This window comes from Panthera onca, chromosome A3 (assembly GCF_046562875.1).
Source record: "Panthera onca isolate mPanOnc1 chromosome A3, mPanOnc1 haplotype 2, whole genome shotgun sequence".
Classification (NCBI taxonomy): domain Eukaryota; kingdom Metazoa; phylum Chordata; class Mammalia; order Carnivora; family Felidae; genus Panthera; species Panthera onca.
Genome location: NC_138341.1, coordinates 54,844,684 through 54,857,135, shown reverse-complemented (window position 1 = coordinate 54,857,135; position 12,452 = coordinate 54,844,684). Strand labels below are relative to the sequence as shown.

General features: G+C 40.7%; 1 protein-coding gene across 1 annotated transcript; it reads left to right on the top strand.

Annotated features, from left to right (window-relative positions):
- Positions 1 to 131: 131 nt before the first annotated feature.
- PNO1 (partner of NOB1 homolog) lies at positions 132 to 11,645 on the top strand. Its single transcript, XM_060659750.3, has 7 exons — positions 132 to 413; positions 652 to 801; positions 4,609 to 4,692; positions 4,875 to 4,935; positions 5,177 to 5,294; positions 10,585 to 10,655; positions 11,309 to 11,645. Exons 1-7 carry the CDS (start codon positions 207 to 209, stop codon positions 11,374 to 11,376), a joined length of 759 nt encoding a protein of 252 aa, XP_060515733.1. The 5' UTR covers positions 132 to 206; the 3' UTR covers positions 11,377 to 11,645.
- Positions 11,646 to 12,452: the final 807 nt, after the last annotated feature.

Genomic DNA, 12,452 nt, shown 5'->3' with positions numbered 1-12,452 from the left:
ATCAGGCGTATTTTAGGATATTCCCCCTTCCGGTCCAAAAAGCGCACAAAATCCCGCTCCAGGGCCCCTACGTGGGACTTCTTAGGAAAGTGGGCGGAGCCCTGGGGCTGGTTGGCGGACGCCGGACCCTGCGAGGTGCGCCTGCGCATTGCAGCGGTGCTCGCGTTCTGGCCGGAAGCACATGTTGGGGCTGGAGATTCCTGGGGATGGAAACGCAGATGGAGGCCCAGAGCGCGGGGGCCGAGGACGGCTTCACCCAAGTCACCCGCAAGGGTGGCCGGCGGGCGAAGAAACGGCAGGCTGAGCAGCTGTCCGCGGCGGGGGAGGGCGGGGACGCGGCCCGCATGGACACAGAGGAGGCCCGGCCCGCGAAGAGGCCCGTTTTCCCGCCCCTCGCTGGGGATGGATTCCTGGTACTAGCGGGGACCGTGGGTGAGGAATGAGGCCGGGGCCAAAGTTGGGCCAAGCCGGTGGCCTCTGGGTGGTGTTAAAACTGCTGGGGCTCTTCCGTAGTGGGGTTCTTAGAGAAACGACTCTCCTGAACGAAGTTTAATTCGTTCAATTAAATCTTTTTGGGGAAGAGCTGTCATTTTGCAATGCCCATCTCCATCCTTCGAGACATCTCCCGAGTTGTGTATTCTTTTATTGTAGAGTGGGAAAGAAGAAACAAGGAAAATTCCGGTCCCAGCTAACAGATACACGCCATTAAAAGAAAACTGGATGAAGATATTTACTCCTGTTGTAGAACATTTGGGACTTCAGATACGCTTTAACTTGAAATCGAGGAATGTAGAGATCAGGGTAAGGAGAATGTCAACCACTTCCAAATATATTAGGGCTTCTCTCTCCTACAGGGATGAAAAGGAGTGAATAGGCTTTCCTTAGTGGGAGTTGTTTTGTTAAACGGTCGTCATGCAGTTTTCTAAAATAGTACAGTGAGCTGGAACTTCTTGAATGTCTTTGAAGTTTGCATTCAACATGTATATTAGTTGAATTCATAAGGTGGGCCTAAGGTCAGACCAAAATACTGGCCATGCCTGTACATGTATTTTATGATGTGTTCTGTGTTGAAATGAGAGAAGGTGGAGTAAAGAGGTTGTCATAAACAGAAGTATGTAAATAAGGAACAAAAGTACATACTTGTACACACACATATATATTCATTTCATGGTGTCAGTTTGAAAGTTAATATTGACTTTGGTCTTCTTTTCCTGGGTGCCAGTTTCGTATTAGAGTCAATAACCAAAATTAATTCTATCTTCTGTTTTGAGGGTTCTTATACCGTCATCAGGACTGGTATAGACTCATGTTGAGCTAGAATAATGCAGTAAAGCAGATGCACAGCTCTGAAGAGTTGATAAAGTTTAAAATCTAGAACTTGGCGGTAGAACTCCTCTTTGTTCTCATTGTCACTTTCATGCAGGTTTTTGTAGCTTTGTGTGAGAACACCTTGTTTCCTTAAGGGTTTCCCTTGCTTCGTTGCTTTAGATCTCCTTTCACCACCCCTTCCTGTGTGCCAGTGCCCCGGACCACACTGCTTTTACTATGATATCCTAGTGTCTTCAAAATCTCTGAAGGGCAAAAGCTGTGTTTTGACCTAACCTGCCTTTTAAGTAGGAATTAAGTCCTAACTCATCTCACCATCTCTTTGAACATATTTATGTCCATACTATCGGGGGCTTTGCTCTCTGAAGAAGGCCCTCTCCTCTGTACTCTTTTTTTTTTCCTGCCTCAATCCCAGTCATCTTTCAGAATCCAGCTCAAGAGCTTTCTCCTTTAGGATTGGCCTGTGTTGCAGTCGTCTCTTCAGAGCCTACACTCTTGCTGTGCTTGGCTGTCACATGTCCCAGCAGCATTAGTTTGGATTCCACTCACACTTGTTGGTCCTGCCGGAGGCCATAAACGTAGTGGTGCTTTAGCACGCACCACATCATATTAACCTTTAGGACAGCCCTGTGAAGTACTTAACAAATCCCCATCATTTAGATATGAGGAAACTGAGGGTCAAAGGAGTATGTTAGTTGGGGCCCCTGGGTGGCTTAGTTGGTTAAAGCATCTGACTTCAGCCCAGGTCATCATCTCAGGGCTCGTGGGTTTGACCCCTGTTAGTTCTGTGCTAACAGTACAGAGCCCGCTTTGGATCCTCTGTCTCCCTCTCTCTCTGCCCCTCCCCTACTCACACACTCTCTCTCTCAAAAATAAACAAACATTTAAAAAAAAGAGAGTATGTTAGTCAAAGTTCATTCACTAATAAGTGAATCTTGATTGGGGGGGGCCTTCAGGACCTCCCACTCTGACCTTTTTATTTTACAAATGAGAAAACTTAAGACCTGCAGCAAGAAGGGGACTTGCCCAAGGTCACATACAGGATTGGAACTAGGGTCTGATTTTAAATGTGCCATTACACAACCTTGTAGAGTTTTAAATTTGTCAAATATGTGGTCTCAACTAAATTGTGAGTCTGTGTGGGAGAATAGAAGTGACAATTTTGGAATCAGACCTGTATTGGAATTCTACCTTTTTCACATTTTAGTACTTTAGTTTTCTCAAATGTAAAGGTTTTTATATTAATACTCAAGGTTGACATGAAGGTTAGAGCTGCTGTATGTAAAGCACCTTTGCAATGCATGTCATTTTCAGTGGTAGGAATTTTATGAATAGCAGCTATTTCTGCAATTATCCAGTAAAGCCTTTGTGGAAAAGATCCATGCTTAAATCATTTTTGGTAGTTAGTAGTGGAGTTAGTGCTTTGAGAAACATCAGTATATAATGACAGTTGAAGTCAGGAGATTAGATCAGAACTCCCAGGAAGACTGCATGCATTGAGGAAGAAGAGGACCAGCCTGGGCATTGACGGGATAGACCAGGGTCAGAGGTCCCTCAGCGTGTGGGCGTCTGGGCTGTGCCAGAGGGAATCTTGCAGTTTACCCCAGAGTGAGATCGCTCATGGAGTGTAGTCATTTGGCAGGATGGAACTACCCAGCGGTAAAGCTGGGAGCATTTTGTTTTGCAAGTTATTATTTTTTAATTTAAATTTTAGTTAACATATAGAGTAATATTGGTTTCAGGAGTAGAATTCTGTGATTTGTCACTTTCATACAATACCTAGTACTCATCATAACAAGTACCCTCCTTAATGCCCATCACCTGTATCTATCCCATCTCCCACCCACCTCCCTCCATCAACCCTCAGGCAACTTGTTCTCTATTATTTATTAAGAGTTTCTTGTGGTTTGTTTCCTTCTCTTCTCTCCTCCCCTTCCCATATGTTCATCTGTTTTGTTTCTTAAATTCTACATATGAATGAAATCATGGTATTTTGCCTTTTCCTGATTGACTTTTCTCACTTAACATAATAGATTCTAGCTCCGTCTGCATTGTTGCAAATAGCAAGATTTCATTATTTCTGATGGCTGAGTAATGTTCCATCCCATTTTTTTTATTTATTTATTTTGAGAGAGGGAGCACGCGTGTGAGTGGGACAGGGGCAAAGACAGAGAAAATCCCAAGTAGGCTCCACGCTGTTAGCACAGAACCCCACATGGGGCTAGATTTCATGAACTGTAAGATCATGACTGGAGCTAAAATCAAGAGTCAGACGTTTTAACCTACTGAGCCACCCAGGCACCCCTCTTCCATTGTGTGTGTGTGTATATATATATATATATATATATATACACACACCACATCTTCTTTATCCACTTATCAGTCGATGAACCTTTGGGCTCTCTCCATAGTTTGGCTATTATTGATATTGCTGCTGTAAACATTGGGGTGCATGTACACCTTCAAATATGTATTTTTGTATCCTTTGAGTAAATACCTAGTAGTACACTTGCTGGATCATAAGGTAGTTCTATTTTTAGGATTTTTTTTTTTTTTAATGTTTATTTTTGAGAGAGAGAGAGAGAGAGAGAGAGAGAGAGAGTGTGTGTGTGTGTGTGTGAGTTGGGGAGGGGCAGAGAGAGAGGGAGACACAGAATCTGAAGCAGGCTCCAGGCTGTCAGCACAGAGCCCGACGCAGGGCTCGAACTCATGAACTGTGAGATCATGACCTAAGCTGAAGTCGGACGCTTAACCGACTGAGCCACCCAGGTGCCCCTATTTTTAGTTTTTTGAGGAATCTCCATACTGTTCTCCAGAGTGGCTGTACCAGTTTGATTCCCACCAGGAGTGCTAGAGGGTTCCCCTTTCTCTGTATCCTCACCAACACCTGTTGTTTCTTATTGTTAATATTAGTCATTCTGACAGGTGTGAGGTTGTATCTCATCATGGTTTTGATTTGTATTTCCCTGGTGATGGGCAATGTTGAGCATCTTTTCATGTATCTTGTCAGCCACGTGGATGTCTTCTTTGAAAAAGTGTCTATTCATGTCTTCTGCCCATTTCTTAACTGGGTTGTTTGTTTCTTGGATGTTAAGTTTGATAAGTTCTTTATAGATTTTGGGTAAATTAAATGTAGTGCTGATCTATCACCAAAAACTGGGTCGTAGAGAATATATTGGGGAAGGGTGGTGGTAAAGGAAATTTTAATAATGGGGAAGGTCAGTCCTCGTATTTTGTTGGAATATTATCTCCAATCTTAATTTGTACCTTTTTTTTTAACAGACTTGTAAAGAAACCAAGGATGTTAGTGCTCTGACAAAAGCAGCTGATTTTGTGAAAGCCTTTATTCTTGGGTTTCAGGTAGAGGTGAGTGATTTCATGACATCTGAAATAGGGGCTTAAACATAATATGAATGTTTCAATGGATTTGGGCTTTTTCGAAAAAAAATTTGGGGGTTTTCTAGGTCTACAGCTGGTGAATTTTAACTTAATAGTCATTCTCAGGTATCTAAATGAAGGGCTCCACAGCATTTATTTTTATGTTGTAGGATGCAGTTGCCCTCATTAGGTTGGATGACCTCTTCCTAGAGTCCTTTGAAATTACAGATGGTGAGTGTATGATGGTCTTTTCCTATTATTATTGTACTTTTGTATTGCTGATTTTGTATCGTATGTGTCTCTTAGCTTTCTAATAGCATCATTTGACCTGTATTACTAGCAGGTTTTAAAAATACACAATATATGTTTTGTGTCTTTTAGTAGGGAAATTTAGTTAGTGATTAAACTTCATTATGGAGTGGGTGGTCTACTGGAATGGCTTGCCTCCTGAGGTCTCGCTCCTTTCATTTAGTGAAGCCCCTAAAGGGAGACCACCTGTCAAGAGCAATAGGAAGAATCGCTGGCAAAGGAGGAAAAACCAAATTCACCATAGAGAATGTGACACGGACGCGGATAGTTTTGGCTGATGTGTAAGTATCTGATCTTGAGAAAATTATTGTCATAATTTATATTTGATCTTTTGCTGGTTTCAAGAAGCTATAAAGATTGTATTTTATGCATTATGTTGCCACTGAATCTTTGTCAGTATATGGTTCTGAATGAAATACATAGTTACTTTGAAAGCAGATTAAGTAGGTTGAGAAGATCTTAGAAATTTTAGCTTTTTTCTCAGCAATAAAGGAAATGTTTAGAATTACTATTAAAAGAAGTTACGTGACGCATGAAGATTTCAGTAGAATCTTAGGGGACTCTTTAATCAGTAGGAGAGGGCAAAGAGTAGGTGTTTTAAATGCCCTTGTGACTTTCTTTTTAAAGAATTATATGTAGATAGTTTGTAAATAATTTAGAATTACATGGAAAGGTCCTCCCTAAAAGGAAGGAGAGTGTTGCACATTGGATGAAAAACTAGAGAGCAGCTATCTGAACAGAAAGAAGATGAGACAGGCTTAAAGTAAGGGTGCAGGAAGTCAAGCTGGGATTAGCCCTGTCGGGGGTTGATGCTGCTGCAGTGCTGGGTCGGGGTTACTGGCAGATGGCTCGCAGATTATATAATGCCATGAAGTTGGGGAACGAAGCAGTTGACTGAGAGGAGGAGGGATCTGCCTGCTGCTAAACCCAGAAATAATTTTAATTTAAAATCATACTGTCTTTGCTCTAAACTCAGGGCTCACTGTAATTTAGAATCTAAATTTTAGACTGTTTTACACTCGGGGGTTAATGGTAATACCACGTTGGTGGCCCTCTTACTGGAAGACAGGTGTATTGTAATTTTGATCTTTGTGACGTGAACCTGCAGTTGGGAGTATGGAGCCATGAGGAAAGCTTTTTTTGAACTAGGAATTTTAAAATGTTTTGAAATGTATACCACATTTGAAAGTATCCTATGTAGCCCTAAAAACTTTGTTAATTTAGAAATCTAAAAATGTAACTGATTTGGTAATCAAATTATGGGTACTGTGTTGTGTTAAATTTTAAGCATATTTGTGTCACCTTAAAATGCACTATTGAACTAGCTTTTTTAACAGCTTTATTGCAGTATGATTTACATCCCCCCAAAATTACCTCTATTAGTATGATGTTCAGTGAGTTTTGGGGCAGATCTGTAGTCCTATGATCCCACCTCATCCCAGGCAATCACTAATCTACTTTCTTTTTTTTTTTTTTTTTTTTTTTATGTTTGTTTGTGAGAGAGAGTGCGCATGCCAGGTTAGAGCTGGGGAGGGGTACCGATGGGGGCAGCGGGGAGGTGCTTACAGAGGATCCGAAGCTGGCTCAACAGAGCCTGATGAGAGCCCAATGCAGGGCTTGAACTCACAAACTGTGAGATCATGACCTGAGTCAAAATTTGATGCTTAACCAACTGAGCCACCTAGGAGTCCCTGATCTACTTTCTGTTGTAGTTTTGCCTTTTCTAGAAATTTCTATGAATGGACATACACAGTATGTGGTCTTTGTTGTATAGTGTCTTATAATTAGCATGCTGTTTTGAGTCTCTCCATTTTGTTGGGTGTGTCAGTAATTCCTTTTTATTGCCAAGTACTAATTATATGGGTGTGTTGCATTTTGTTTATCCATTCACAGTTGGGCTGTTTTCAGTTTGGGGTTATTATGAATAGTGTTGCTATTATTGAATAACTTTGTTTTTGTATTTTTGTTACAAACCGAATTACATACTACCTGAAATCAAAGAAATGCACTATCTTGAGTTTTCAATATAAATAGACTAATTGGAAATCCACACGTTCAACAACTTATATTATGATATAACCGTAAGGTGGACTAACATGCACCTATGTTGTTTTTGATGAGTTGTCGATAATCTCGTAAAATACAGTAGAACGTGAGCACGATAAACTAAAAACTATTCCAAATATATTCAGTATATCAGATGGCAAATAATGTTGCCTATATGTCCTGAGACCTGCATTCCATTCAGATCTTGCCTCGTTACTTTGGGAGCACAACTACTCACACTTCAAGTATTCTTGCTTCTTGCTTTCTCTATTTCCTCATCTTTCTGCTCTATTGTAAAGAATTTTTATCAAACATACACATCTGTGAGCAAGCCCCAAATTTCTACCACCTACTTCCATTTCCCCTTCCTCAGAGGAACCAGTTTCAAATCTTTTAGCCAATTTTAAACTATTTATGCCCGTATTTTCAAATATCTTGTTTATATACCAGCTTGATTTTTTTTTTCCAGATTCACTGTTGACTTTCTACCATGAAAGATGAAAATTTAGGTTTCTTTCATCCCTCTCCCCACCTCCACCCCCTGTACTCAAGCCTTCTCACATCCAGTTTGCTTCTCCCTATGTCCCCCATAAACTGGGGGTGCTGTAAGACTGGTGTTCAGTATTCCCTGAGTACAGAATCTCTGCTCAGTGTATCATCAGCCGAACCAGGTGATATACTGTGATTCCTCTGTCCTTTACAATTCTGTTTTCACTTGAAAAAATAATTCCTTACCTGTGTGCTTTCTTAATATTCAGTAAAATTCAGTTAAAAAGCTGTCTGCTGTTGTATCTCCCCTTGGTGTATCTGGATTTAGCAAACGTTTGAGAAATCCCTCCTGGATCCTTCTTTTTCAGAAACACTGGTACCCTCTCTGCCTGGCACCCAGCTGGCATCCTGGGTTCTCCTTTCAGCTTTGCCCCTTTGCTATTTGAATCCCTTGGTGTTGGATTCTTTTTGAGTACTTGTGGGTTTTTTTTTCTTCTTTGATACTTGTATATATTGCAAAATGATCACAGTAAGTCTATTAACATCTGTTCATCAACACAGTTACAAATTTGTTTTTTCTTGTGTGATAATTTCTAAGATTTACTCTCAGCAGCTTTGCTTGTAGCACAGTATTATTGACTATCGCTGACATGCTCTACATTACATTCTGGGACTTATTTTATAACTGGAATTTATATGCTGTTTTGTGCTGTTTGACCCTCTTCACTCATTTCACCCACCCCCGAGTACTCTTTACTTTGGTGCTGTAGATAGTCCAGAAGCAAGCTTATTAGCATAGGAAGAACATTTTTTGAGATCTTGTTTTGAAGATGTCCTGGCTGCTGGCCAACTATACAGTTTGTTCAGAACTCTGGAGACATTGCTACATCCTGGCTTTCAGTGTTGCTGTTGAGAAGTCCAAAGACATTTTGGTATCTGATTATTTTAGCTTCCTATCTGGGAGTTGTACTATCTTCTTAATCCATTGTGTTCCGAAATTTCATAGTGATATGTGTTAGTGTGGGTCTGTTTTTATTCATCGTACTGGACCCTTTCAAATTAGAAACTCATTTGCTATAATGAAATTTTAGAAATTTCTTTTTCTTGAATCGTTTTGGCTTTTTTTTCCCACACCCTATCTGGAATTCCTTTCTGTAACTCTGTCTTCTAATCCTTATGTTTAGTTTTCTTAACATCCTGCTGTTGATTCATGGGTACATGAAATGGCTTTTCTGATCTTGCTGACTTGATTTTGTTTTGTTTTTGCGGTTTTCACTTTTTTCTCCCCACAGCCTCTGTTTCTGTAATGCTTTCTTCACCTTGCTGGTTGTAACTTCTACTTTTTGTATTAGATGGTCTTCTCGGATTCTGGTGATCCTCAGTGTTTGCTGTATGTGTGAGGCAGTAAAGAGCAGACTGGAAGCCCTGAGCTCACAGGGGCCTGAGGGGGTAATGCTGGTTGACTGTAGGCTTCACTCAGGGTTACTGCCAGGCTGTTTTCTTTGAGGAAGCCCTAATGTCTCTTTTAGTCTTTCTTTATTGGGCAGGGCAGGTTCCCCAGAGAAGCATTCTCCAGGCTCTTTCCTGCCAGACTTTGAAGCCTGGTTATGGAAGACAGCTGGAGGTCTCAACAATCTGTGTGCAAATATTTGCTTTGACATGCCCCTGTTTTTAACATGGTACTCCTACTTCAACTGTACCTGGTACCTCTGGTCCAGACATCATGTCTTTTACCTTTTCCAGGGAACAACCCCCACCCCCATAATTTTGCCCGTTACAGTGGGTGGTTGCCTGATTCCACGGAGTAGGGAAGAAAATCGGAGGATCATCTTGAACAGACTTTCACTTTTACCCCAATTTCAGAAATGCCTGAGTCTGTCTGGGCAAGAGGGTTCCTCTTGGTGTTCCCACTGCCAATTTTGGTGTCAGTTTACTGCTATTTTTTGAAAGATGGGCTCAAAAAGACAAAACTATGTTGTCCATCTTGTTTGAGTCAGTCAGCCAGGAATACCCATTAGAAGGGTGTGAATGACCCTATGAATAAAGAAACTTAGATAACCTTTATTTTTTTTTATTTTTATTTTTTTTTTAAACGTTTTATTTATTTTTGAGACAGAGAGAGACAGAGCATGAACGGGGCAGGGGCAGAGAGAGAGGGAGACACAGAATCGGAAGCAGGCTCCAGGCTCCGAGCCATCAGCCCAGAGCCTGACGCGGGCTCGAACCCACAGACCGCGAGATCGTGACCTGAGCTGAAGTTGGACGCTTAACCGACTGAGCCAGCCAGGCGCCCCTAAACTTAGATAACCTTTAGAAAGCTTTGCAGTTGAAACCCAAATATTTTGATTAAGTACAGCGTTACTTGCATTTGTGGGTACTTAATAATCCCACCTCTGCCAGTGTGTAATCTTGGACAGGGTTTTTGTTTTTTTTTTTTTTAATTCTTGTAAATTTTCCACATTTGTAAAATGGGAGTAAATTACCTAATAAAGCTCCTGTAAGGATTAAATGTGAACACATAGGGGCACCTGGGTGGCTCAGTCCGTTAAGCATCCAGCTTCGGCTTGCGTTATGATCTCATGGTTCATGGGTTCAAGCCCCACATTGGGCTCTGTGCTGACAGCTCAGGCCTGGAGCCTGTCTTTGGATTCTGTGTCTCCCCCTCTCTCTCTGTATTCCTCCCCTGGTGTCTCTCTCCCCCCCTCTCTCTCAAAAATTAAAAAAAATTTAAATGAATGGGAACATATAAAGGCATACACAGCACATAGAAGGCACTCACTTGTTAGTAACCATCATTAACTAAGAATCTTAAATTCTTGGTTTCTTAAAGTTTTTTTTCCTGATTTTTATTGGGATATAATTTACATACCATAATATTCCCCTTCAGAGTGGTTTTTAGTGCATTTAGAGTTGTGCAGCCATCACCACCTTCTTTAGAGATCTGTATCTGTCATGATTTCCCGAAGTTTCTGGAGTAGGGGGCTTCATTAAGGAAATGCTTTTTGTTGCTAACTTGTCTCACATTCTCTCTTGCAGGAAAGTTCACATCCTTGGCTCTTTCCAAAACATCAAGATGGCAAGAACTGCCATTTGCAACCTTATCCTGGGTAACAGCAATTTATTCCTTGGGTGTATTCTCTGGAAAGAAAAGAATAGGGAATTTAGAACTCAAACCACATTTGCAAATCAGTGTAGGTGAAGGGTAATGTTAAAGATAGCAAGTAGAAATGGGGGTTGGCAAATGTGGACCTAAAGAAAAAAGGAGTATTTTTGCTTGGATTCTGTTTGCTAGAGAAGACAAAGGGTTTGTTGGATTATATTGCTTAAATCTTTGCTGCTTTCCCCTGAGGTGCAGTGAAAAGCCCTTCCAGAATAGTAGGCAACATGTTTTAGGTTTCAACAAAAAAAAAGCTGCTGGTCACCATTAGTCAATTTAATTGACACACTTAGTCCTATTTTCAAGCTGTGCAGCAAAGTCCGTTAGCTTCTGTTAAGAGTTACAGGATTGTAGTAGCTTGCTCTAGATGGGATTTTCCATCAGTGCCCAGATCTGATTGACCAGCTTCTTTTTGAAACAGGTTGGTGCCTTTGACTCAGGATTTAAAATGTTTTTGGAGGATATCTGGGTATGGTTTACAGTTCTTTTGTTGGTTTAAGAGCGATCCACTGGAAAATGTTCTTTTTAGAGTTGTAGACTGCTTTCCATGTAGCTTCTGTATGTGGGTATATTTGTAGAGATAACGTTTATTTTCCTCTGCAGGAAATCCTCCATCAAAGGTTTATGGCAATATCCGAGCCGTGGCTAGCAGAGCAGCAGATCGGTTCTGATTTCAAATCAAGAGACTTTTTATCTTGTCTTTGGACTCTAGAGAAAAAGCCTTCTCCTCCACATGTGGTCACAAGAAACCATGTGAAGAGTATTCCAGTCACTCTAAGCCTTCATCACTTCTGTTCTCACAGCCAGAAGCATAAACAGAAAGGAAAGGTTTGGTAATACAGCAACTTTGAGGATAATTTCCATATCTGAATTTGGCACACTATACTTACACATTAACTATAATTTATTACTTCATTTTCAATAAAAGATTTGCATTGTTTATGATTCTTCTAGGAGGGAAACTTCTGGTTTAAACAGCACTGTATGAACTTATCAACTTATTTATAAATTTATAACTTTTTATAAATTTATAAACATTTCTTGTCTATGGAGTGTAATTAAAAAAATCGCACAAAACTGCTCTGAATCATGACCCTTAATACTGGGTAGTATGTGGGTTTTTTAGAATCATAGAAGCAGCAGTTCAAAGATAACTGCAGTGAACAAAGGCAGGCTAGCTAGCCTTTGTACCTATTTTGTAGTTTATAAAATTAAAAACATCACAAAGTTGATGGTGAAGAAAGAACTTTATTTTTCAAATAAACACTTAAAGTAGCCAGACCAGTGTTTGGGCATATTTCTTCGAGGTAGTAAAGGTGAAAAATGGTAAAAGAACGTTTTTACCAAGACTATGATGTTCTGCAAATGCAAGAGGTTGTTTTAACTAATGCCTGCCTGTTTAAATAATCCTTCATTAAGTATTTAATGAGCTAACGCTAAGAGGTAGATGGAATTCTAGACAAGTGAGGCTGTCAGTGAACAATGAACAGAAATAGAAATGAATGCCCTTGTGGAGTTTTCGTTTTATTTCGGTAACCAGGGAAGACAGATGTACAAAATACCCAAGTAAGTTCTGTCATCAGAGGGGAAATGCAACGGAAGAGGGGGGAAAAAAAGGGGGGGGGGGGGGTAAAGGAGACACGGGTGTAATATGTTTACGTGGGATGGCCAGGAACATCGTTGGGAGCCAGGACATATTTGAACAGACTTGGAGGCATTAGCTGTGCAGGATCTGGCAGGGGAGACC

Excerpts from the sequence above, each read along its gene's own strand:
- PNO1 (XM_060659750.3), top strand. The coding sequence starts at position 207 with ATGGAAACGCAGATGGAGGCCCAGAGCGCGGGGGCCGAGGACGGCTTC. Across the intron at positions 802-4,608 it reads CGAGGAATGTAGAGATCAGG|ACTTGTAAAGAAACCAAGGA; the intron begins GTAAGGAGAATG and ends TTTTTTTAACAG. Across the intron at positions 4,936-5,176 it reads GTCCTTTGAAATTACAGATG|TGAAGCCCCTAAAGGGAGAC; the intron begins GTGAGTGTATGA and ends CCTTTCATTTAG.